Source organism: Cygnus atratus, chromosome Z (genome assembly GCF_013377495.2).
Source record: "Cygnus atratus isolate AKBS03 ecotype Queensland, Australia chromosome Z, CAtr_DNAZoo_HiC_assembly, whole genome shotgun sequence".
NCBI lineage: Eukaryota > Metazoa > Chordata > Aves > Anseriformes > Anatidae > Cygnus > Cygnus atratus.
Window position 1 is genome coordinate 68,717,152 of NC_066396.1, and position 27,424 is coordinate 68,744,575.

General features: G+C 40.7%; 1 protein-coding gene across 1 annotated transcript in view; it reads left to right on the plus strand.

Annotated features, from left to right (window-relative positions):
* Window positions 1-27,102, plus strand: part of DGKQ (diacylglycerol kinase theta) — a 92,918-nt gene extending 65,816 nt beyond the window's left edge. The window contains exons 16-23 of the mRNA XM_035562976.2: window positions 4,805-4,956; window positions 6,337-6,485; window positions 7,616-7,797; window positions 9,664-9,764; window positions 14,848-14,994; window positions 15,972-16,083; window positions 17,923-18,075; window positions 19,233-27,102. Coding sequence (XP_035418869.1) covers window positions 4,805-4,956; window positions 6,337-6,485; window positions 7,616-7,797; window positions 9,664-9,764; window positions 14,848-14,994; window positions 15,972-16,083; window positions 17,923-18,075; window positions 19,233-19,331 — 1,095 coding nt within the window. The 3' untranslated portion in view covers window positions 19,332-27,102. The remainder of the gene's footprint in view (window positions 1-4,804; window positions 4,957-6,336; window positions 6,486-7,615; window positions 7,798-9,663; window positions 9,765-14,847; window positions 14,995-15,971; window positions 16,084-17,922; window positions 18,076-19,232) is intronic.
* Window positions 27,103-27,424: the final 322 nt, after the last annotated feature.

The following is a 27,424-nucleotide window of genomic DNA, read 5'->3' on the forward strand; positions in this document are numbered from 1 at the left end:
ACAAGCCAGTACCAGCACAGCAGGGGCAAGTGTTTGTGGCTGGACCTCTAATCCCACTTACCAGTGGAACATGCTCTGGTGAAAACCTAGCGTGGTGGGGAGGAAACCTAGTTGGGGGAGGAGGGAGAGGGTTCATTTCTATTGATCTCACAAAACATAATACCCATATTTGGGTTCCTTAACAGAATTAGAAAGAAATTTCAGAGTTACCCAAGTGGGTGAAACCTTCCATTTCAATCATTTGTACTAATTCTTCACAGACGTGTCTGCTTAAAAGCATGATAGTTTAATCACCGTCTTAGCCAAAACACCATGAAAGGTTACTTTCCACCCTTCTGCCACCTCCCCAGTTCCCCCAAAAGTCAAGAAGTGGTTCCTGGAGGACCTGCTGTGTGGACAGAGCTGCCTCTCCAGCTGCTTTGACAGACCTTGCACGTCATTCTTCATCGGGTGCAGTGCCTCCTTTATGGCTGGGGGAGTCTTGTACGGGGGAGTCACAAGCCCTTGCACATGGGAGATGCTGCAGACAGCCTGCTTGTAAATGTTAAATTTACGTGTTGCTTAGAGATCTCCATCGTTCCTGGAAACAGCTCACCACCCTGGAAGATACGCCGTAATTGTCGTGCTGGCGGGCCCGTGGCACAGAACGCCTTGTTCTCTGTTGTCATTAGATGTGATTACACAGTGCACACAACAGAGGGGGGATTAGCGTGAGCAATAAATATCCTGCCCCAGCCTGCAGCCACGTTGAGCTAATCCTGACAAATTAAGCAATGCACAGTGACTGTCAGAGTGCCTAAATCACACGTCCTCCATTAGCTGGCTCTGAGAAACACGCAGTAAATTCCTTCCTGAACTCCAGCCAACACAAAGCCCCTCTGCAGACCTCGCTTCTCCAGCTGAGTGTGGAAGTCAAGACCAAAGGGGGCAGGGAGTCCTCGGGTGGTGAGTCACACCTCCCCTTCTCAGAGTGTCCCTGCAGGGCTTTAAGGGACCAGGAAAAACTCTGCAGCATCAGAGTGCTGTCCTGCAGCCATCTAGCAGAGGGGCCCGAGCCTTTTAGACATCGGCAGAGCAGTCCTGCTCTGCTGTACCAGCCTGGAAGCTTGTTCTCCTGGAATTTTTAACCCATACCAAAAAGTGATTGTTTTCTTAGAGATTGGTCCTTTCAGGGGTTTTTGCTTCTTACTCTTTTAACCGTGAGTGGTGAGAAGCAAGTTAAATGTAAGGGTAAGCACACTTGAGAGGGCTTCTGCCCTTTCTAGGATACTTTGTTTAGTCTACATGGGTTCTTTCAGTCCTAAACGATTATAATTAAGGGATTTACATTAGAAAATACTTGAGCGAAGATGGTTTTTTAGTGGTAGGACTATTCAGTTTATACTACATGCAGATTTTTTTTAATTCCAGGCATCCTTTGCAGCTGGTTGAGACTCTTAGTAGCACTTAGGGTAAATGTTTCACTTTTCTTTATTTTTTGTACGGTATTGACATTTGGCAACTAGGAAATTTAGATGGCAGTTTTGTGGAAACTGTAAATACATATTTGCAACAACATATACTTGATTGGGTAAGATCTTACACACTTTGCAAAACACAGCTGTGCTTTTGACTGTCTTGAGATTTACCATGTCTCAAAAATCAGCGTGGTTCCCTGAAGTTCTTTGTGAATTATTTTAGTTGCTTGGGTTTAGAACCAATATGTAGAACTTGTCTGTAAAAGTGAGTAATATAACCATGTGATTAAAGTGTCACTTTAAATGTCTACAACCAATATTTTTTAAAGAATTGATTTCCTAAGAAAGAGAAGGTAGTCAAACACTCTTGTCTGCATTCTAGTAGGGTATTTGTTTGGCGTAAGCTTTGGGCTGGTTTCTTTTCTCTCATTCTTTTATTGTTAAAGTTTTTATTTACTTTGAACTGCAGAGCTGTTTTTTTTTCCTGTTTTTTCATTCACCTTCTCCCCCCAACCTCTTTGTTTTATAAAATCCCGCAAGTATCTGGGCATTGGACCAAGCCTGAGGTCTCAGATAGCATGTACTGTTCAGAAAGTTAAAATGACTGGAGATCAAATTTAAGTAGTAAAAAAGAAGCTTTGATGAGGAAGAGATGGGAAGTGGTCAGGTGGTAATGCAGGGCAGAGCAGAAGCTGGAAGAAGGAGTGTAGGAAGGGAACAATTATCCAGTGGGAAGCGACGTTTCCTTTCAGCGCTGCTCCGCCTTTGGTTGCTGGCAGGATTTTCAAAGGAGTATTCATAACGGGATGTGGCAGATGACAGTGCATTAGCTGATGGAGTAACAAGGAGGGCTGTACTGAAAAGCCAGAGCTTCGCTTGCTCTTTTTATTAATGGCTGTGATGGCTTGAGGGGAGGAAGTCTACCCCTCTCTTTGGGATGTGTGGATCCTTGAGCTGCTGACCTTACAATTCAAGAAGTACTTCCTTCTGGTGACAGTGGCATGCATTGTTTTGCTTAGACTTCCGCTGCTGGCTACAAATATCCTTCCCATGTACATAACAGAAATGAACATATCACCCTTTTTGTACGTTGCACACACTTGAGGAAGTGCTTCCCCTCTTCCAGTGAAGCCTGAATGTGGAGGCAGGGGGCGTTTTGGCTTAGCAGCCTCCACAGTGTGGCATGAGGGTAGTGCCTCGGGAGAGCTTTCTCCTGAGGTTGTCTGCTCTTGTTGTCCTAGCATGGTTAAGGGTTGTCTGTCCTTGCACGGTCAGCAGTGCCACCTTTGTCTTGGCAGTTTCTGTTCCACCAGCAGCTAGAAACTGCTGGGGCTCTCCTGGCTTGCTGTCAGCAAAAATATCCTTGTTTGACTTAATTTTTTGGAGTAAACATAAGCATATTCAAACCGGATGTCTCCGCTTAGCTGAATCTAAACCAGGAGGAAGGAGGGGGCAAGAGGAGATACGTATTTCTCTTCTGTCAGCCTTCTTACCTGCTCACCTTCTACTGGTGTGTTTTGTGCTTACCAGTCATGGCTGATGAAAGAGGATATTTCTCAGGCAGGCAGTGACACAGAGGAGAGATTTTTATGCAGCTGCAGGTATCTTAACACAGAGGGTCAGTGTCCAGCCCTTTCAGGAAAGCACAGTTTGAGGAAATCTCTTGGATATTGGGACACCCCGAGCTATTGTCTAAGCCAGCTGACACATAGACAGTGATGTGGGGTATCTCAACATTCAACATTAGATGCCAGTTTGCTTCCCCAGTTACTCGATTACATATCCTGATTTCTCTGTCCTGAGAATTGGTTCGCACCCCTGGTGGTTACGTACAGCCATCAGCTGAGGCACGATCTCCTCCCCTCTGTAGCTGTTGGTATCTCTTTGCATGTTTGTAAGCTGCTGTCATGCTGCTGCTTCTCCACCCCCTGAATCATTCTTGTCTAAATTGCCTTATATTTAGCACAGTTGTTCTTTTCCCTGAATCCATCCTGTCAGCTGCATGATGAATTGCTGTTCTCTGAATGCAGTCCAATTTGTAAATACAAATTACCATTACTTAGGGATTGTGGCAAATGTTTCTGTTTTGAAGCACACTTGTTGAAATGGCCAACAGACTTTTTTTAAGCTGTACCTGCCTCATAGCCCAGTAAAAACCGTAAACCCTGTGACAGGATGAATAAAAGGTGCCTTAGAGCTTTGTGGTCTGTCTAGAGTCATTTACAAATCGTGTTACAGGATGGTTGAAGGGCCAGCTGAAGACCAGCCTGGGGGGATGTTTCTGCTGATTGTGCCCCTGTGGTGAGTTGGCTGTCCCAGGAGATCCCTGGTGTGCCACCTGAAGGGACTTCCCTCAGAGTGGCTCCTGGAAGGGCAGCAGGATGCCCACAGTGCTCCTGTGCTTTGAGAGCCCTTCAGTGGTGACTGCAGCATGATGAGGATCCTATGATACAGGCACCAAGCCTTTCTCATCCTACATGATTCTGAAAATTACTTTATCCTTCACACTATTCTTCATCATAAAACTCCATCGCCTACTCAGCCCTGGTGAGGCCACACCTGGAGTCTTGTGTCCAGTTCTGGGCTCCCCAGTACAAGAGGGACATGGAGCTACTGGAGCAAGTCCAAAGGAGAGCTACGAAGATGATCAGAGGACTGGATCACCTGTCATACAAGGACATGCTGAGAGAGCTGGGCCTGGTTAGCCTGGAAAGAGAAGGCTGAGGGGAGACCTCATCAATGTCTATAAATATCTAAAGGGAGAGTGTCAAGAGGATGGAACTAGGCTCTTTGGTTGTGCCCAGCAACACGACAAGAGGCAATGGGCACAATCTGAGGCACAGAAAGTTCCATCTGAATATGAGAGGTCACTTCTTTACTGTGAGGGTGACAGAGCACTGGGACAGGTTGCCCAGAGAGGCTGTGGAGTCTCCTTCTCTGGAGATACTCAAAACCCACTTGGCTGTCATCCTGCACAATGTGCTCTAGGTGATCCTGCTCGGCAAGGGGTTGGACTAGATGATCTCCAGAGGTCCCTTCCAGCCTCGGCCATTCTGTGATTTTGTAAACTTTTTTACTGAAAATGTGTAGGAAGGACTACTGATAGTGACTTCGTTTTTAACATTAGGGCAGACTGTGTAGTTGGAGTGGGATAAGGAAACTTCATTCTCCCAGGAAGACAAAATCAGCAGCTAGCCTTGTCGATTGGTGTTGAATCTTTTTATTTATTGAGTCTGGATTTTTTTACTAAGCATCAAGGAAATATCAGGAAATACTTTTGAGATGCAGTAGTAATTTTCCTGCCTAGTCATGGTTTTGGCTAATCCTTCTTTCTTTTCTTCATTCAGGCTTCCAAGATACCACAGAACTGCTGGCCTCTCCTTGTATTTGTGAATCCAAAAAGTGGTGGTTTAAAAGGTCGGGATCTGCTGTACAGTTTTAGGAAGCTGCTAAATCCACATCAGGTCTTTGAACTTACCAATGGTGGCCCTCTGCCTGGGTAAGTTGTAGTATTTTTAACATTTTTATCAATGTTATTTTGTTAGGAGTGTTTATGGTTTATGTTTTTTTTTTGTTGTTTTGAGGAAGGATTAGATTCTCTTATTATGAAGATACAAATTTTATATGTTTTGTGCCTGGAGACCGAAGTGGTGGATCAGTCCATCCAGCTGGTTCTTACTTAAACAGACTTAAACTTTCAAGTTCTCTGAAGAAAACAGAGTAGTTCCTGATGTATATGCTTGTATCAAGTTTAATAGAGTCAAATCCTGGGAAAGTCATGCGTACTTTACAATAATGCAGGTCTAATAATCATTAAATATAAAAAGATTTTATAATCAAATGGGGACCAAAACAGAAATGTCTTGTCTTACAAGAATGCTCATTTTTTTGCTTTTATTTACTCTAATGTTTCATGGAAACTAAGAGGAAATTATAATAAAATTTTCTATCTTGACTCTTGAAACTTGGCCACGATTGCAGAATTAGCAGGGCCTGCCTGATCACAGCTGCAACATTTCTCAATACAAGGAACAGAACATAATGTGCTTGTAAGGGAGGCAGTAACCAATTACTTGATTTTATCAACACCATTTTGTCACCAACTTCATAAAACTGAAAGCAATGTCTGAAGCCTAGTCAGAGTAGCCTCATTACTTCAGTGCTGCGTTAACAAAGAACTGTTGTGACAAGACCTTCAAAACAAAAGCTTTCATAAGAAATGCAGCTTATGCAGGAAGCAAGTAAAACAAGCTTCACAAACTTTTTTGTAAGAGCCATGTATTTTGATGTCTTTCTAATGTTGTTGAAGCTGCAACTTTGATAATTGGCTCATTTTGCTTTACCCATAAAATATTTCTGCAGCTTTATGGCAAATTGCTTCCACTTGTTTTTTGTTCCTTGTGAAATGAGAGTAAAAATTCCTTTGCAGGATGTTTTGGTATGTAGGATGAAAAGCCACAAAGGGTGAGTGTGAATGAAATAGTGCTATGAACAAGAAGTCCTATCAAAATACCACACTTACCATATAGGAATGACTAATTAGAAAAAAAAATTCTAAATCTCTACAAAGATTTAGAGAGTTCAAATGGAAACCGTGAACAGTTAGATCTCTTTGTCTTTGGTGAGGAAAGAAGTGATTAACGATTGATCTCCACCTGAGAAAATCATAGAAGATTGTGGTTTTCACTATTTTTAAATAGATCTATCTAAAAGTGTCTGTATTTCCACTCACTTTGTTGAGGTTGATCCTGAGACAGATGGTGAAAGGGGAAAAAATCCAGTAATAATGTCTTATCTTAAATAACATATGAAGAGACTTTGCTTTTTCTGTACTACATTGTAATGCTTCTTTTCCCCTTTGCTTTGTTTCTCAATGGAGGTTTCACACGTTCTCCAAAGTCCCTTCTTTCCGAGTGCTGGTGTGTGGAGGCGATGGCACCGTGGGTTGGGTTCTTGGTGCGCTGGAGGAGATCAGACACAAGCTGGTGTGCTCAGAGCCCTCTGTTGCCATCTTACCTTTAGGAACAGGTGAGAATCGGGGCAAGCGCTAGCTTCAGGATTGCGTGGCACGTGCTGAAGTCCCAGACTTCTCACTCTTCATGTTTGTGTTTTGTTGTGTTTGGTACTAGTAATTGCTGGTAAGAGTGACTCTTTTAGGCATAAGCTCTAAATAATGAACATAGAGACATGGACTTGAGGGCACAAACAGAACAAAGACTTATCTTCCCACGTAGCTCAGAGCTTTATTTACCTTTTATTTTACTGCTAAAATGGGGTTGAATTTAGCAGCTATTGAACCACATTCCTTAAATGTTTGTTTCCTAACGTAGTGGGTGAAAGATCTGATCTCTCATACCCAGCCTGAAGTTGTGCCTACCACATGAGTAAATGCACAGTCTTCAGTAAATAATTCCTTCATTTTGTCTCTCAAGACATTGTTCTTTTTGGTGGTGGTTCATGACAGAGGTGTCCCCGGGCTCTGTGGGTAGGCTAACTCCCAGTGCGAGCACACTGCTCACTAGTCTGCTTGCAGTCTGTGGACTGGTATGGTGCTGGAAGTCCAGCTGGATCTCTACATGAGGCTTTGTGCCTGGTTGTCATCCAGGTTTGTCCTCATGTATCCATCTGACAAACAACAGGGTTTTGTGGTGAGGATGCCATGACTCAGTTCTGGCAGGTGCTGGATAGGAAGTGCAGTATCAGCTTGTCAACAAAATGTTGGTCACAGTTTGAGTGAAAAATAAGCAGCAGGGGTATGGCTATGGATGTGTCTGAGTGCCCAACTTCCCAACTCCATAACAGGTTTTTCCATTGTTTTTTGTGATTTTTTCACATGAGACACGTCTGTATGTGACACAAAGCACATATGCAACCACAACAAAAAAATTTTTTCATGAGTTTTTTATGATTGTTAACTTTTCAGTCCAATTGTACTACTTTCATGACTTATTTCATAGAATTGTAGAACAGCTTGTGCTGGAAGGGACCTTAAAGATTACCCAGTTCCAAACTGCCCTGCAATGGGCAGGGATGCCACCCGCTAGATCAGGTTGCCCAGGGTGTCCCCCATCTTGTAGAACAGGGCTAATACACTTTTTGATGCTTTTAGCTAGCTTACAAAATGTAGTCATATTTTGGGGTTCTTCATTGTTACCCAGGTAATGACTTAGGGAGAGTCTTACGCTGGGGAGCTGGCTACAGTGGGGAGGACCCCTACTCTATTTTGATTTCCGTGGACGAGGCAGATGACGTTCTTATGGATCGCTGGACTATCCTTTTGGATGCTGAAGAACCTGCTGACGGTGCGGAGAACGGTGTAGCAGAACCTGAGCCTCCAAAGGTGAGCTGAGCACTGTTCAGGTTTGACTCTTAAGAACTGTTGTTCTGTTGAGAGTGACGAGGAAGATAGATACCAGCACCATGTAATCTTTTATTGCTCTCTTATCTAGTGCTTGGGCCTTGCTGAGCTATTCTGTAGTGAACATAGCATGCGTCCGGATGTAGTGCTTCAATTTGGGTAGGACTGGTTGGTTGCAGAGCACATTTCTTCGTAGGTTGGCAAAAAGTATCTGAGAGAAGATCTATTAAAAGATATATGCAGCAGTGGCATGCCTATTTGCTTTGCTTAGGAGGACATATATTTCTCAAGTAAGAAAAACTTCTCAAAGAAAGCCAAACACTTTCCAGAAGACTAGTGAAACCGGGGTGTTGACCAAAAAAAAACCCACCAACAAATTAAAAAAATAAAAAGAGACTACTTTGATCTTTCCTGTTACAGATCAAAAAGTGACTGTAAATTGCAAAAACATACAGAAATTAAATCCTTCTATCAACTTATTGCTATTGTGTGTCTATATATACAGCATCTATTTTATATTTTTGGAGTGAAACACCCTGGCCCTTGGTTTGTTTTACTTATTTCTGTTTAGGAAAATAAAAATGTTGTTTGTAGGTGATGACTTCAGAGCTTTGTGTGGATACTAGTTCTGTTTATTTTCAGACAAAACCAAGAAATTGGATAGAAAATGGGTGCCAAAAAGAAAGTAGAAAATTGTAATAATGGTAGCCCACGTCAAAGATTTTAGTCCAATTGCTGGAAAATCATAGGCGTTGTGTCGGTGGGAGAATTTAAGTTGCTCCGGTTCCAGATATTTTAATTTGGTGGAGGTGGGTTGTCCTGATTTTGGCTGGGAACAAGTTAATTTTCCTCCTAGTAGCTGGTATGGTGCTGTGTTTAGGATGAGAATGGTGCTGATAACACACTGATGTTTTCAGTTGTTGCAGAGCAGTTCTTACACAGAGCCAAGGCCTTTCCAGGTCCTTGTGCTGCCCCACCAGCGAGGAGGCTGGGGGTGCACCAGGAGCTGCGAGGGGACACAGCCAGGACAGCTGGCCCAAATGGACCACAGGGATGTCTCGTACCATGTAGCATCATGCTCAGCAATAAATATAAATACAAAAAGGGGACCTTGTTTTCTTCCGATTCTCTCCCCAATCCTATTGGGCGTGGCTTGAGCACACGGCTGCGTGGTGCTGAGCTGCCTGCCGCATTAACGCACAGCACAGGGGTAGATTTGCCCTGAGTGCCTGATGTGGTTTTTAAAGATGAAAGGTGAGAGAGTCACAGGCTAGGATAGAAAAGCTGTGGAATGAGCTGGCAGGCAAAGGAAGAATCAATAGGAGAAAGAGTAGAAATCTGTAAAAAATTGCCACACGTAGAGCTATTTAAAATGCAGTTGAGTAGGTGAAGTCAAGGTCATCTAATATAAGATGAAGTTAAGGGAAAGGATCTTCCCAATGATACCATGATAAGTCCCTGGTTGATGCCAAAAATAGTAGTGGTGTTAGCATTTAGCAAGTCTTTTTGTTATTGAATAGAATCACTTGGAGAAGTTGGGTTGTCTTTGTTTCTGCATTTACTTTTAGTTCTGCCTTTATTATATCTGTCTCTAGCAATTAAGATTAAATTTTGAAGTTGCTTATAGTTTGGAATTAGTAACTACACATATCAACAATTCTTTGTACAGCTTTATTTTTAGTGCAGTGTTTCTGGAAAATATTTTCCTAAATCTGTCAAGATGCAAATTACTTGGAAGAATCATCTGCAACTCTTGCTTTTGTTGAAAAGTTTTGGAACCTCTTTTTTTATAAACGTAAGCCTTGAGCAAATAATACAACTTTTTTTTTTTCTTTTTTTTTTTGACAGATTGTACAGATGAACAATTACTGTGGTCTTGGCATTGATGCAGAGTTGAGCTTGGATTTCCATCATGCTAGAGAAGAAGAACCAGGGAAATTCAATAGCAGGTAATCCTGGGGGAAAACAGAGGTGAGGGATAAGTACTGTAGTACAATATAACTTCCAACTTACACTAAGGCTGATAATCTTGCTACAGGTATTCACAGATAATATTGCCTGAGATAAAGCAGACACAGGGAGGAATTAAAATAGCCATGAACTCTTAGATGCAGAATTTGTTTGGCTTTTCTTTTTTCTTTCTATTCCCTTTTTTTTTTTCCAACAGAGAGCACCAGAGCAGTTTTTGTAAGCCCTGTCACTATTATTCAGTATACTTATATGCCAAAAACTTTGATGTCGAATTCAGTGAAATTTCAAGATAGTGGAAATATCTCTTATTCAAAGCTTATAACAGGAGGGAAGGCAATGCTGCTACGTGAATAATAAACACATCATACGTTTCCCACCCTTGCTTAGTGGTGTGTTAGTATCTGCATGCTGGTAATAATGATTTAGGAAAAAATCTCTGCATCTCAAGTGAAACAGAGTGATAAAAAAAAGGTGTGAAGAGAAACCTTCCTCATTCTGGCATGCAGATCATGCAATAATAGTACTTCTTTTTTTTCCCATAATCACTGAAATTGATGAGGAAAAAGAAAAAACACATTTGTTTAATTAACGAGTATCTCTTTATAGAAGTTGTTCTTGACTGCTCTTTATTCCCCTACATTTGTGAATAAATGTCCTGTAAGTTGTCCCTTGGTTGCCAGAACAAGCTATTACAACTACACAGTATTGCAATCCCAACTATTAATATTTTCTGACAGTTATGAGTGTAATAAAGTGAAGTCTCGCCTGTCTATTAGTGTAGATGTTGCTCATGCACTTCCTAAAAAATTGAATAAAATACTGTTTGTGGTATGTAAATTACTATTAGGACAACAGGCACTGGTTTTTATTTTCAGTCCAATGGATTAAAAACAGCATGGGTAATAAGTTTGCATATGGCAGTGCCTGTTTTAGTCCATTAAGTTGTTCTGGACTTATTTTTGCAGCTAACATAAGTAAATCAGAGTTATACTCATTGTTCTTTTAAAATATACTACTCTGACTTTGCAAGGCTGCAGCACTTTAAAAGATGTGTCTTTTTCTTATTGACACAGTATTTAAGAGTTATGCTTGGACATTTATCTCCCTATGTGCTTTTAATCTCTCAAATCTTTACCAGCCCATAATGTGCAGCATCAGCAGTGTGATTGGCAATGACTTGGTATCATTCTTGCAGACCTTCTCCAGGCATATTGGTTATGGTGCAAGCACAATGTTTTTTTGCAGGAAAGAGAGGGTGGTTTTTTTGTTTTGGTTTGTTTGTTTTTCAAATCTGAAGGGCTATATGTTTCTGTGAGTCAAGATATGGGAAAGAGATTTGAATTCTGAATTGATACTGAGGTATGGTTTTGCAGGGGACAAGCAGATTGTGCAGCCTAACAGTGCTGATGAAATCGGTGCCTTTCAGTGCCGTGTTAAAACCGTTGGCTTTCCGCTTTCCCAGGATATGCAAGTGCACACTTGCTAGCCAAACTAGCAATTTTTTTTTCAATAAATTAACTAAGAAGCATGGCTACTTAGTGCCAAGTGCAACTGCAGCTGGCATATGAACAGGCTGCTGTTGCATGCGGAATGGGAAGTTTCAGGTGGTGGCAACAGAGTCTGCATGTTGCAGAGTCCGTTGGAGGAAAACAGGCTTGTGTGCTCTTCTGATTTAAGACCTTAGGCTGGTAAACATCCTGAAAACTGTGTGCTTTCTTGCCTCACGCTGTAGAGTGTCTTTACAGGCTCAGGACTCCTTACCTTGGGCTAGCAGCTCACAGTGAAGTGATGACTTCCTTGCAGGGAGATCAGTGCATCAATGCCAAACTTGCACCACAGAGCAAGCAGAAGCAGTGTATGTTTTGGCATTGCTGGTTTCTACATTGTTGAGTGCCAGCCTTTGTGATTTTATTTTATTTTTTTTCATAGTATAAAACTAAGGATCAGGGCATCCTCCTTCATTCCTCAGTTGTTGTGGGGTCCCGGAACAGTCTTTAGAATTGCCTGTTAGGGAGGAAATCACATTTCTTTGTGTCATCCAAAATTGGCAGGATGTTTCTGTGACAAGCATTCTCATGGCTGTAAGATTAAGCAGAGAAAATATTTTGCACAATTTCAAGCGATTTTAAAATTGTCTTTTGAGGATACAAAACTCCTCTTGGTGGAGGGAAGGTTTGAAAGTATTGATTGTTTGATTTGTCAGTTCTGGATTTTAAAGTGCTGCAACAGCTGGTGTGTCTAAATTAGTTTTTTCTATGTTGGGGGTGTTGAAAGTGAGTCTAGTAAAGCTCTTTCCCTGTCAATAACATCACCTTAATAAAATCACCCAAACAGAGGCTGATGATTGCCTTTTGCAGCGGTGGCATCCCTTAGGTAGGATTGTTAAACTGCAAGACTAGATGAAAGGTACTAACCTTGTTTTCTTTGATCTGCTTTCCATACTCTGTGCTGTAATTCTGAATGCCAACTCCCTTTCAAGAGGTGTTTCCTAGCTGTTTATTAATGTTCATGGGAAACTGCAGTTCATCTAAAAATGCTTGCTGGCACATAGAATTCTTATCCAGCACCTGTAAATAAAAGAGTTCCCCAAATTTACCCTCCTGCATATGCAGCAGTGGCAGGAGCTCTGAAGAATCTGGCTTTTTGCATCAACTCACTTGGCTTCTTAGTGTCTCCTGAAACCTGGTTTCTTTATTTTGATTTTGTGAAAGCCTGGAGAGTGCTCATGGATGTCTCTTGCTTTCCCTGACCACAAGAGAATCTTGCTGCTTGGGCAACAACCACAGAGACGGTTCAACTTACAGCATAGTTGATGGTTTGATGTCTCCCTGAGTCTGTGGAGTTAGACTTAGTCATGGGCTCATTAAAAGAAAAGGGTGTTTTTTCTGTTTGTTCTTTCAAGAATAAACACAGGATTGCAATGCTTGAAAACAGCTATTTACCTTCATAGTCCGTAAAACTGGTCCTATATAGGGTCACCTTTTAGCTTTATCTATTTTGACTTAATTAGCTAAATTGAAGTATCAGTCCAATATTTGAATGCCTTTCTGGTAGGATGTAGTTTTATGACTTTGGCCAATGGGGCATTAAGTAGTATGTTGGCTATATCTCTAGAGCATCTTTTGTAGAAAAATGAACTGAAGGGTGATTCCTGAGCTGTGTAGGTCAAGTCCCCACACTGGTCTGAGTAGTAGGATGTTACTTTGATATCTGTGCTCTAGAGAACCTTCCAAATAATTCCGGGATGACATAATGGTGCAAGTGTTGCAGCTGAGCTGCTGCAGAGACTCACTGGCTCCATGGGGATGGATGACCTGCATGTAAAGCCCTTCCCTCCTCTTGTCATCCCCATCAATGTCATTTACAGCAGTGACTGCAATGTGAGCCTTGCCTCCAAATAGAAAACTCAAAGTCCTTCAGCACAAATAAGGTGTTGGAGACTGCTTCAAAGATTAGTTCTTCCTTCCTGCCTTACTAATTAACTGTTGTGAGACTGCTGTCAGTACAATGTATGTAAACAAGGGTTTGCTTTAGGAAATGATGCGTTTTTCTACCAAGTGGGCAAGTTAGTACGTTACTCACTACTGCTAGCAATGGACTGACAACTTCTGCTTGGACTTTCCCACCAAATCATGCCATGCCCCACACGTAGATGCACAAAGAAGGGTGGTGCCTCTGTCTAGTAGTGTACGTTCAAAGTTCACCCTTCCAAGCTCAACTAGCCATTTCAATCGTAAAATCTTTCAGTCACCTTCACAACTATTAAGTAGGTACTGGCATGGTAACATTAAAGAAATCAATTTGCTCTTTTCTGGTCTCGATGTCCTAATAGGATGCATAGCTGAAATGGAATATGTGTGCAAAAATAAGAGTAATAGTATTTGATCTCTGACAATTTTTACACTTTGTAATGTGTCACGGGGTGCCCTACCCAATGTATCCTGTGGACCTCAGAGGCCAACTCTTTCTTAGAACTCTCGTAATTCAGAACAGCGTCTGCAGTTATGTCACTGTGTCATATTCGGTTAGTTTCTCTAGGCTTCTCACTTGACACAACTAAAGTTTGTACTTCTTGAGGATACTTAAAGTATTTTGTTTCCTACCTGTTTTATTTTATTTTTCAGTTGTATGTAATGCATTCAAATCAGACATATCTCTTGGTCTTGTCTGGAGTGGAAACATATATTAAGTGGTCTTCCCTCACCTACTGTTAATTCAGTGCTGTTTAAAACTGTTAGCATGTAGGATGAATCATTCCCAATGTAATAACTTAAAAGAACTGAACAGTCTCTGTCTGGAGAGTTGACTGTAACCCACATGCTAAATTGGCTGTCTTCCCCACTTGAATGTCTACATTATTCAGGCATAATGCTAGGGACATTCTGCAGAGTTGGATTCCAATGACACCCATGTGTTAATCGGTTCAAATAATACAAATAAATCCTTTTTCTTTTAAGGTTATCCTGAAGGCCATGTATTCAAAGGTTACCATTATTGAAGAAAAGAATATCTGTATTTAACTGACATTTGTTTACATAACTCTTCAAATACTTTGACATTTCAAGGGATGCCATAAAATCTTCCTAGTCTTTTCTTTACTCTAAAATTAGATGTGTTAGAGCTCTGCCACAAACTACTAATCATGTTTTTAATTTCTACAGCTGAGTTTGGTTAAATGAATTAGCAGTATGTAAAGCCCAGACTCCTGGGGTTTTCTGCCTTAATTATTCTACCATTGCATGATAAATCAATTAAAAATGTTTCGTGACATCTACTAGGTCTTAATCAGTAATACAGTTTTTCAGCCCAGAAGTTTATTTATCAAAGTTATTGCCTCTCCACATCTCTGCATCTCCACATGCCTAGACAGCACAATTCTTCTAGTAAGTAAAAAGTATATGAAGTAGTAGTTTGTGGCTTATGCTTTGTTTCTGCAATAAAAAATTGAAAAGCTCTTTAAACATGCCCACTAGAGGACAATGCTATGCTAGCACATGTTCAACGAAAATAGTACTGTTCTGTGGCTTACCTTTTAGTTACATGATGCTTGTCTGCTCCTAGGTTTCACAACAAAGGAGTTTATGTGAAAGTTGGGCTGCAGAAGATAAGTCATACCAGAAATCTTCACAAAGACATAAAGCTTCAGGTGGATCAGCGGGAGGTGGAGTTGCCAAGTATAGAAGGACTCATTTTTATTAATATACCCAGGTAAAATTGACAGGAAGGATTTTATGTAGATACATGTTTGCATGTATGTGTGCAAAAACTGCTTGGTACTTAAGCATCACTCCTGACATTAAATGGTCTGGACTGATAGGTGACTGTTCCTGGATATTTTTGATTATTGCTGAACTGTGGGTTTGCAACTGAGAGCCTAGCTCTTAATACCATTTTAACATTGCTTTTCTTATCCTTTGAAAGTCACAGTCTCACTCCAAAAAAGGTGGTAGGTACTACCTTGTTTTCCCAGTGCAACCCCCTGTACATTTGCTATTTCGTATCCTGTGTCCTAACAGTAATTTGGAGTGATATCCTCATCAAAGGTATATGTGGAGTTGGTGATGCTGTTACCCAGGTAGCTGTGGAAAACCTGCAGCTCAGATACCTGTTGTGGGGGCCGTACTGACACTAGCAGGGAGGTGGAATTACTGTTCTGTAAGAAAGAATGGCAGTTCTTTTGGAAACCTGCCTTCCTTGAATTTGCTGGTGATGAGTGACTTTTTTTCATTTGTACAGTAACAGCAGGTCATTAGTGTTGCCACACTACTGGTTTCAAATAGACTCTTAACCTTAAAACTACCTGAGAATTGTGAAGAAGAAAAGATCAGGATTAGCACTGAGCAGTCTATGCACCAAAAGAATAAGCAACTGATTTGAGTAAGGAAGGTCAATACTGCATGAAAAGCAATGCCATGTTAAATTGTCAGAAGCATTTGAAGCGATTTAAGTGCAGGAACACCTGCTTAACTACTGAGTTCTTTCAAATGGGAAATACTTAACATCAATCCTTCTTTCACTCCTCAAAGATCTGATCAGAAGTTTTCCAGATTTTAGAAAAACATTTCTTGCTCTCATGGTGCAGGAAAGCTCCCTCTCACTGGTGGGGAGCAGAGTGCCTAGCTTTTGAAGTCTGACAGACCAGACATCCCTGGCGGGGTGGTCACTGTGGTGTGTTCTCTGCACAGCTGGGGGTCTGGAGCCGATCTCTGGGGCTCTGACAGCGATGACCGCTTTGAGAAACCACGCATTGACGACGGCCTGCTGGAAGTTGTTGGTGTGACTGGCGTTGTTCACATGGTAAGTTAGCAACCAAGTGAGAACAGAGGAAACATATTTCTGTGAACCAGTTGAATGAGCCTCTCTGGTAAATACATTTTCTCAGACTAGTTTATTTTCATAATAAACAGTACACACTGCAAGTCCTAAAAATAGGCATCAGTGCTAGAGTTACACCATCGTTTAATCAAGCTCTTGTTTTTTCATGCAGAAGTGGTTGCAGACCATAAAGAGAGTTCATGAGCAACATCAGCTGTCTGTGAATAAACGTTCAGGAGTTTAGCTGTAACTGTTATGCCCTTTCACAGCCCGCAGTGCCCCTTGTAGCCTGTGTATTAGCTTGCTTTGAAGATCCATATTTAGGTGCCATGTGACAATAGATGGAAATGAAACTGAAGAAATCTGTGTTAGGATGGGAAGTATGAGAATTATGAAGTACTTATCAAAAGAGCATGGGAAAATGCTTGATGCAGACTTTGAACTAAGGCCTTAAACATACATGCATATATGGTGCATAAATATACATAGATATGGAACACAAATATATGTATGTATAAATACCCTTTATCATGGTGTCAAAACCAAATAGTTCATAAGATGAAAGCAATATTTCATTTTAATGTCATAAGAACGCCCACTCTTCATTTAGTATGTGTACACAAAATCTTGTCATACCTCAAAGCAATCAGGGCAGAGATGCTTTTTAGAGAGGTATCTTTATAATTATCTGCCACAGATATTCCAATACCTGATATTCCACAGATATTCCACAGATATTCCAATACCTGTCTCTTAGAATCTGATACTTGTCACAAATGCTACATGAAGCATATTGTATACCAGTTGTGCAAGGAATATTATCACTCAATCAGTGTAGCTTTCATTCTTCCGTGTAGTACGTATTTTTTCAACGGCCTTCTATTAGCAATGCAGTCCTGTGGAATTATGCGTTATTTTTGTCTTTTCTTCGTATTTGTTTCACTATTTTAAGAAATCTGTGCTGAAAAGGTATATGTGGTCAGGTAACTAGAGACAACAAATCCATACAACTACCAAAAATGGAAAGGTGGGTACTTAAAATTGTTTGTGCAGCTCAACCTTTGGTGTCAGCCAACTTTACGGTGTTGTAATTTAGTTCTTTTAAGGAAGACAAATATAAATTTTTCCGTTAGGAGAAGTGGTTTGGTAGAGATCCTTGAAAGTTTTGTTTTGTTAGAAGCACCAAGGAATGAACATACTGCTTCAGAATATATACATTAACAAACCGATGCTCTTATTTTGTGATCTTGTTTTAAGATTTTTACCTGTATGTTTGATGTTTGCACATGTTCCCCAAGACAATTTTTAGCAGCAGAGTTGCCTTTGCATCTTTTTTTGTGGTTGACGCTGATCCTATTAGCTGAAGATGAATATGGAGTTGAGTATTGTAAATCTCTGTCTCCATGATTTATGATAATATGCTTTTAGTTTTTGGCATTTCACATGCACCAGAGTCTGTGTGTATGGTTAGTTGTTTTGAAAAAGTGTTTACTACTTTATGGAGGAGGGAAGTAGAAGCAAACATGACTTTGTGAATGCACGCTCCTTTCCCAATGTGAATGTACAAGTGATTCCACTGTGTAAGTTATTTTGCCTCTGGCAACTTGCAAGAGGATGAGTTATGCTTCATGCACTAATTAAATGATTAATTTTGCATCAGTAAAGGCATCCGATGCAGATTTTGCCTAGGCAGTTCTTTAACTTGAAACTTAAAACGTCAGGTAAGAATAAAACTGTATCCACCCAGTTTAAGGGCAGCTAATATTTGCATTTCTTTGTTCACTGGGGTGTTTGATAATCCAGGCTTTTACTTCCTAACAGGGTCAAGTCCAAGGTGGTTTTCGATCAGGCATCCGTATAGCCCAGGGCTCGTATTTTCGTGTAACACTCCTAAAGCCAATTCCAGTTCAAGTTGATGGAGAGCCCTGGATTCAGGCCCCAGGACAGATTATTATTTCTGCTGCTGGACCAAAGGTAATGGCTGTAGGTTTGTCTCAAAAATCTGACTTTGTTTCTCCAGTGGATATTATTATATTATCTTGCTCATCGGTTGTGTTCTGATGCTTAACTTCAAAGGAGCTAGTCAGCACAGTGCAGTAACTGTTGGATAAATACGTAGCCCTTCCTACAGAGAATGGTTTGAGGGCTCTCTCCACTGGGTCAGATGAGGCTTGTGTTTAAGAAAGTAGTCCTTGGTAGTCCCTGAGCTTCAGCCAAGTGACTTAGTTTTCACTCCTGTATTGAGATCTCCAGGCAGTGTTGCTTGCTCTGAAATAAATCACAATTATGGGGCCATGGTAGGACTGCAGTGTGCAAGGAACAAAACAGTCTGCTGGCTGTGCTGGAGGAGGGAGGGTCTGTCAGAAAGCAGCAAAGGAGAAAAGTGAATACTGGAGGAGGAAAGTCTGAGGAAAAAAAAAAAAGAGGCTTTGGAAATAACTGGCGTCTGTTTTTCCCTGGTCTTCCAGTGTATATACAGAAGAAAAAGAGCATCAGCTGCTTAAGAATTAACTTTTGATATTGAAATTGTGATATAAATGTTTTGCAGTGGTTGACTCTGTTAGGTGTGCACGAGTTTACACATTCATCTGCTACCTTAAGGACACCTTTTTAACTCTCAGAAGTTTGTTGCTATGGACAAGACATATCCCCACAAGGAGGGCTACCAGAAAAATAGCCCTTGCAGATGAAAAATGAGTGAAAAAGAGGGTCATACGTCAGATGATTGGGAATATGTTAAACTTTGTTCTTTTCCTGCAGGAAATTGTTAAAGAGAGAAAGAACAAACCTAAGTTGTCCTTCCAGTAAGAAATATTTTTGTCTGTAAGGCTAGTGACTGGTAGCATTACCCGTATGTATGTGTATGTATGTGTGTGTACATTCATATATATGCACACACATTCTTACACTTCTATATGCATGTACCTACATGTGTATATATATTTATGTAAAACTCAGTTAATCCTAGCACTTTATACGGATAGCCGCTTCAGACAGTAGTGTATTTCAATGTGTTTCAGTTGCAGTTCCAACATTTTGCTCATGGATTAGTTGCCTTAGATCTGCTTATGTATATCTGACTACAGATATTTGAATACTCATTCACCTTCTTTAAAAACTTCCCGTTTTAGGTACATATGTTGAAAAAGTCCAAGCAGAAACAGAAAAAAACTGGAAGCCTGAAAGAGATGAGAGTGGATAGCATGGCAGTATCTGAAGGAGGACGCTAAGTGGAGACCTGTGCTCAGAAGCGAAGCAGCACAACTACTGTAGATACCAAGATGGTTCAGTAAAACTGAATGCAGACGGCTGGTGAAGAAGGGTTGCTTAGGAGTGTGCCTTTCATTGCATTTTAACAGTACTGGGTTCTACTTCGTCTTTCAAAGATAGTGCCTCATTGTTACAAATAACTATTATGCACCACTTGCCTCATTTGAGATGTTTACTTTGGGTTGCTTTTCCATAAACCATTTCCCAGTTTTTAATATATATGGAACTGAGGCCAAACAGAGATTCCAAGATGCCGAGATTTCTGCATCTATGTTCACAAAGACTCTTCCCTTCCTCCCGGCTTTTTCTTTAAGAAAATCATTCCATAGATAAGTTTTGGTGTATCTTTCCATAAATGAAAATGTGTTTTAAATTAATGCTCATAGTAACCTCCAAACCAAAAAAAGGCAAAGACATGAGCTGCTGAGAACTCCTTGGATAAGTCCAAATAACATAGCTGAAACAGTACTACCGTAGAAGAGAAAAAATACAAAACACAGGAGAGATGATTTCTATAAAAGGAGCCCCATGCACTGGGAAGAAAGAAAGTACTAGAACAGTTGAGTCAAAATATTTCAGAGAGTTTATTTCAACAGTATTTAGACTGCATGAGTGAAGGGGAAACAGCTTTTAGAGCAAGTTGTCAACTGAAGTTGATAATAGCCTGCTTTAAAGAACATTTGAATTTCAGCAGCTACCACTCTAAAAAATGAACAAGAATACCTGAGGCAGTATTACATTATACTGACTGTTTTCTATTACTGAGACCGTTATCTTTGACACCAGGCTTTTCTTCTTGCCTTTACTTGTGTTATCTTGTTTTTGCTTATTTGTCACAGTTGGACTGCTACTTAACAGCAAGTTCAAAGACTAAAAGAATTGTCACTAATTAGTGTGAAACAGGTACCATTTAGTCTTCAGTAAAGTGAATTTGCACAGTGATACAGTAGAGCTGAACTGAAATACTGAAGAGTAACTTCACTGAGAAGACTGAGGAGGTATTGAAGCCTGTACCGTGCATCTAATATTTTGTAGGCTTCAGAAAACTGGGGATGTGATAGCTGTCATGAAAACTCACTTATCTAGTCAGCCTTCTCGAGTCTCCTGTGGGTGGTGTTAGCAGCTGTGGACCCAGGGACTTGGTGACTATTCTCACTGGGATGTGTTTTTACTCCACAGAGGTTGCCGCTCTTGTCTCCTGTGAGACTGAGATCACTCCTCTGTGCTTACCCACCTGCTGAAGACACAGGGATCCAGTAGTTCTTTTCTAGCTACCTGCTAGTGACTGGCACTAGAGCTGATGTGTTGGTCCTGTAATGTGCTACATACATCTGCTCCCTGTGGCTGCAGTCATGTTGGTCTTTACTGACATCTTTACTGACATCAGTGCTGGTTTTGTCTTGCTTTGGTCCTCCAGTGACTAACCTTTCACTTCAGGTCAACATCATAACGAGATGCCCTCTGAGCACAGTTGGTTGTGGAGCAAGGGGCCTGTGTGTTTTTGCCACGTGTGTGCATTGGCTCCCTGGAACTACTTCAGCTGTGCTGGCATGGATCAGAGTCCACTTAGCTAGCCAGTGTGATAACTTGTCCTCTGTTGCATGGTAATAACAAACCTGGCTGTGGATGGCATGAATTTGTCACTCAAGTGGCATCTTCAGGAAGGTTCCTCTTGTTAGCATGTCTAGAAAAACATCTTCAGCTACTTCACGAAACTTCACTATAACTTTGAAACATGCAAAAGCCATTGTCCTGTGTTGGAGACCATTATGTAGTTAGATAGTCCGTGCTAGGTTTGTTGACATCAGTCTGTACTCTGAGCACTGTGCCATCTTCAGCAACATCTAGCCATTACCTGTGCTTTATATTTTCCAGTTAGGGTACAGACAAGGGTGTGAATGTGAGTACTATAAAACATTCATCTGTAGCATCAGACAGAGCTACACAGCTAAGGCTATAAACAGAGACGCAAGAAGGGCAGCTGCCTGCAGTCTCTCTTTGCTGCCCAGTGATTCCTTCTGTTAACAGGTGCTTACTGTTGTTGTAGAGATGCATTTGAAGGACTCCTCCTTTCACTGGAGCTGGTTATTTCAATTGTTAGTTTAATTTTTAGGAATTATCTTCACGTACTGCCACATGGACTACAACTTAACGTTATTCAACATGCAAACTAGATTCGTGCTGTGCAGGAAGTAGCATGGACAATACAGGAGGAGATAGTGTGGATACTCACCTGGTCATTAAACATGGCATTGTCTCTGCTTCAGAACGTGGTCAGGAAGGATTAACCGGAGCTCCTCCGGCATCCTGGTACCAGTGTTACAAGTAGGAGGGCTGTGCTGTATTTCAGGCTATGCCTTCTCAGGATGAAGCTCACAAATTAGAGAAGAAATCTTAAATACATTGCTGTTGTAGTTGTCCAGAAAGCCAAAGAAACTGCTTTTTGTCTTTGGGGTAGTTGAAAAACTGTTTGGTCTTCTTTCTTATTGCTGACTCAAAGATGGAGAGGAAAACTGCTAACTCTTTATTACAGAAAACATGCATAAACTTTCAAGCGTGTTGGTACTGACTATCTTCTACAGCCCAAGTTAGTAAGCCTGTCTGACTGTGTTTTTCAGACGGACATCATCCTGCAGCATGTAACTGACATTGTTCATGTTCCTGGCTCGTTAAAGGCCTGTCTGTCTGTCTCTGTTGCTCAGTATCTGTTATCTAAAATAACATGAAACTCTTGGGACAGAGTATTTTAATCAGAGGGCCTCTTACTGTGACATACCCTTCCTTCCATGGGGATTTTCCATACCTGGAATGCTGTAGGAGCTTGTCTCAGGGTAGCATTGTGTTAGTAAGGCAACACAGAAACATAAACATGTTCTCCTTGCAACTGTCCAAGGAGATCCTAGTGGAAGATATGGAGGCTTTTAGTTTTCTTTTCTTTTTCTCTTTTCTCTTTTTCCATAAACTGACTCCCACATGTTGTTTGAGTAGATGAGTGCCACACTGGAATGAAAATGTATCTTAAGAAAAACACACTTGGCATTTAAGGTCTCTCCACGTCATAGAGTGATTTTTAGTATGTTTTGAAGACAAAACAGATTCCTGGGTAGTGGAGATAGAAAAGCTCTTGTAAAGTTTTTAAAAGAAGAAACTCTCTCTTGAATGTCTCTATCAAGATGTTCCAGTTTCAGGTACTGTAGAGGCCAGTATATCAAGGGGATCATACCTGTTTTTTTGGTGTTTGTTTTTTTGTTTGTTTGTTTGTTCTTCTGACATTTTTATTACACTGATTATCTGTAAAGGCCTAGTATTTTCTTCCGTAGGAGTGAGATTTCCTTGAAGAGAGGTGATAAAACTCTTTGCAGTTAATACGAAACATTTTCACTTAGCCTTCACATTGAACATAATAATGCAGTATACTTCACATCACAGTGGGCTGATACATGATTCTCAGCACTGAGTGGAGAGAGGAACGCTGTATGAGTACCTGGTGTTCACACGGCCAAGTGCTTTAAATAAGGCAGTAAGAAAAGTACTGGGAAGGAGGCTCAGTTCTGAACAGGCAGGTGTCAATCAACATCAGGTACACAAAATCAGAAAGCATAACCCATGGACAGGGAGGAGATGCAGGCTCGCTGCTATCTAGAGCACACACCTTCATCCTGCCCTGCCTTCTCAGCTCACCTACAAACAATGGCAGGCACACGGAGCAGCACTAGCATCTTTCTTGCTGAGCTTCTGGTCTTTTATGTGGTGTCTTACTACACTTTCCTAGCATGGGGAGAAGAGGGATCCTGAAAGCCAAGGTTCATTTCAAATATCCCACTGTCACAGACAAGGAAGAAGTTGGTTAAAATCTGTTTCTATGGGCAAATACATTACCTCTGTCTTGAATTAGAACCTAAATTCAAAAGCGTATCCCCGAGATAAAAATACTACTTCAGAAAATTTGCTGTTTTTTCTCCCATGACTTTTAGACTTGATTGGAGTAGTTTAAATTGCTGATGCTTTCATTGCATTGATTTTTGTATGAAACTGGGTTATATTACCAAAAACATTTTGTTTATTTCTATATATTCATATATGTGTGTGTGTACATATATACATATGCGTATATACGCACACACCCTTAAAATAGTCTTCCTTGTATTTCCATGAAAGGAAATGGTGTGTGGTTTTTCGGCTCTTGCAAATAGCACTCACTTCTGGATCTCACCAGTTTTGGTCAGAAGGCAGGGCTTGCTTTCTTGCTGGTCCCACTGAGGCTCTCAGCACACATTTCTAATGGATGTGTACTTTCCGACATGATAGCAATATAGTCAAAGCACAACTGTGTTTATAGTATCTGCATGTGTACAGTTTGAGCCCCTCTTACTCTTTCTAGATTTTAATCAAGTCTTAGTGTGTTTAAAATCAATGGCAATGGCTGTTGTAATGTGTTAAAAACTAGAGGCTGTAGCATAGTCAACTGCAAGACTTAGATAAGGAACAAAACTAAATGAACAGTTCCAGACAATTGCTTGTTAATCTTCATAGTTTCCTTCTTCAAAGTATTGCGCAGATTACATTTCTTTAAAGAGCAAATAATGTACTGTGTCAATAATGTTTTGAATATCAGCTCTGTGGAATTGCTGAGCAGCTAGGCGTGCACGATACCTTGCAGCAGTCTGTTGGCATGTAACCATCTCATTTCCAAATGAAGCCTCGTTCTGAGGGAGGAGAATGTAAGATGAACTTTTGCAACACCTAAAAAGGGCTTATGCTGGAGACAGAACAGATGTAGCTGCATGGGTATTTTGTAGTGTGCTCCGACTGTGTGTGCAGGTATGCTGTGCGTTGCGTGGCCACCTGCCCGTGCTCTAGCACTGAAACTTGGGGGTGCGCTGACGTTGTGCACTTGAGAAAGCTGCCAGGAGACAGGTGTCTTTTGATCTGCGCCCCGTACCTCTCCCTTACTGCCTTGACATGAACTCTGCATTTTCCTTTCCTGCTAGGCTGCCTTCCCGCCCTTTGGGCCCAACCTTTATACTGAAACTGGTAACAAAGTCATGAGTGAGCTGGTGTAAAAAAACAAAACAAAACGAAAGGCTGGTGAGGGTGTGCAGAGGGCAGGGAATGGAGATCCTGGTCTAAAACTCTGCTCTAGCTATTGGCCTTTAAGCTGTTCATTGATTTCTGCTTCAACTTCTATTTCAGCCATTTTGCAGCTGTGCAGCAAACATTCAGCAGCTACTGACATGCCTGGGATTCGTGGTGGCAGCACTGCCTCAGTTTTCAGCCCTTGACCTTGTATTCATCAGTGCATGTATCACTTCACAGACTTTTTGCACTTAACAGTAAATGCAGGTTAGATAGTTTTAGGGTGTGGCAATTGCAATGTTTGTACTTTTTTGTAAATACGGGGATGATTCTACAGATATAAAAATGCACTTTCAGGTAATGATGAACACAAGTTTGTAGAACACAACTGTTTAAAGTTTTAAGAATTTCTTTGACTTGCAGTGTTCCTTGATCCCCAGCTCTGATACTGTGTTTTCAAAAGCTCTGCTTGGGAATGAGAAATGGTATCTTCCCCACATCGCAGTATGTATTTATATCTGACTGACTGAAAGTTCACATATATTTTTAAACAATTACAAATTGGCTGCTATTCTAAGATTTAGGCTTCTTAGTCTGATTTTATAATGCTTTAGAGTAATGTTAAAGTTTATTTATAATGTCAACATTTACTGACTTGACACTTGGCTTGTAGGAGAAGTCCAGCTCAAAGCCTTTGTTCCTTTGCTACTTACTGTATTTTTGAACAGTGTAAGTATGGAATGCAGTGAAACAAATGCAATTTGTTAATCTTAACATGCAGTTAGACCAGCAGTTTCAATGTTTACAGGACAGTGACTATTGATTGTAAACCTATACATGTCAGTTGAAACAGTGCATTCTCTTTCTGCATTCTGGAAGCACTGTTTCTGCTTCCCATGACAATTAATCAAATAGTTGCCTTCTGGTTTAGACTCCTAGCTATGTCCCTGTAGAGAAACTTAAATGTGGATTATGACTTTTCTGCCATTGATTCGTAGGGCAGACTTTGTACTGACACAAGTGTTGTATTGAATGTGTTTTCCAAAAGATTGACTTTATTTTTTTGTGAAGATAATTTATCAGAGTGTTTTATAAGCAATTCAGTGTTGTTAAAAGGTTGGTCTGAAGTCTTGAAATAAATGTATGTAGATATCAAAGATGTATCCCAAAGCGAAGTATTTTTAGTAAGACACTTACTGGTGTAGTTACCCCTCTGAGCTCTTCTCGCAACACACCCATTTAACATGTCACTGTGGCTCGAGTGTGTTATTTAGGAGGAGACTTGATTTCAGAAGACATGGCTTCATTTATGTTGTATGTATCCTGTATTACACTTCTGGCAGCAACTCCAAATATAAGCACCAGCTATAGAAGGCTGAGCTTTTCCCGATACAAATCACTGTCAGATAAAGAGTAGAGAGCCTGCCCTTGTGCTTGTCAGCAGGAATGCTACAAGTCTGGTGACTGTCTGGCCGTTCAAGTCATCTCTCGCTGTCCACAGAATGTGCCACATGTTGATCCTTTTGCTTTCTGAAGGAAATAAGGCACAAATCAGGCCCATCCCTGTGTCAAACAGTTACAGCTTGCCTTGCCATGGCATCCCGTTCTTTGTGCTGCTGATCTTGCCAAATTGGGTAGCAAGAGGTGCTTGAAGAATTACTGAGTATTTATTGTGTACTTTTAGGTGCTTATGATGCCTTCACTGCTATTTTAAAAGAAAATTGTGGGGATCTGTATCATAGCAATAGCTGTATAACTCCAGCTTTCTGAACATGCCAAAAGCAAGTAATCCTTGAGATAGTTTAATTATCAATGGTGTAGATAGTAGCAATCAATACCTTGAATAAACTGCAAGTTCTAATTAATAGGAGTATCTCTGCTTTGAATGCAAAGCATCACAGAGTTTGTCATTTAGTATGGATTTTAGTGTCCCTCCTACTTACAAACCACTCATGACGTGTTAACTCTTCTCAAACTACAGCTTAAATAACTGTGGTTTTCACCTCTGGTTAAATCAGCCAACTTCAAGCAGTTTTTCAATGAGTGCTGTTTTAATATCAAGATACTCTAAGATGTTTTACAACATTTTTGTGAATGTTCTAACACATTGTTAATAAATCAGCTTGGCCCAACAAGCTAAGGTAAGCTGACCACCAAACAGTTTAGCTATTGTCTAGTGCTTATTCTTTGTGCACCTGCCTGATAATTCTGAGAAAACAAAGTGTAAGCATAAGCATTCAAGTGCTCAAAAACCTTCCACATTGTGTGCCTCAAACTAGTAATGCATTTTCACATTTACTTGCGCATTGGTTTCAGAAACAGGGTTTTAATGATGTAACTTGTTTCTCAGTGTCTGCCTTGCAAATCACTATGCTGTGGTAATTTGTATACAAATAACATACCTAATCTACTAATTGGTTTTTTAAAAAAAGTAATTTATAGAAGATGGACCTTCCTCGTATATTTAAACATCTGTTTGTCCTTGGGTTGTGTTTGGAGAACAATTCTGTATATATTTGGCAATATGTTTGTGTTTAATTTGACTGTACATTTTGCACTGATTTGAAATTCTGTATTCTAAGTATTATTTACAAGTTCCAGAGATCTATAACTAGAATTTGTCTGTGAAAAATACAGTATCTGTTCCACCCTGGTTGTTTGTGGAGTAGTAGTGCTGCTTTGAAGATGGCAAAGTACACTTGGTGGGAGGGAAACGTACTTGGTTTCCAGCAGACATCGCTTGGGTTAAGTGTTCTGTAGTTTTGCTCTCTGTGAGGCTGGGTGGTGCTCCACGCTGGGTCAGGGGAGGGTGGCTGCGTTGTAGCAGCCTTGTTCATTTCTTAGGTTTTAGTTGCTACAATGATGCCTACACGCTGCTACATGTGCACACTCAGCAAGGGTCAAGCACTTCTGGAGCTGTTATTTCTATGGGAAGCACCTACTCCAACCCTGAAATATGTGACGCGTAACACATTCT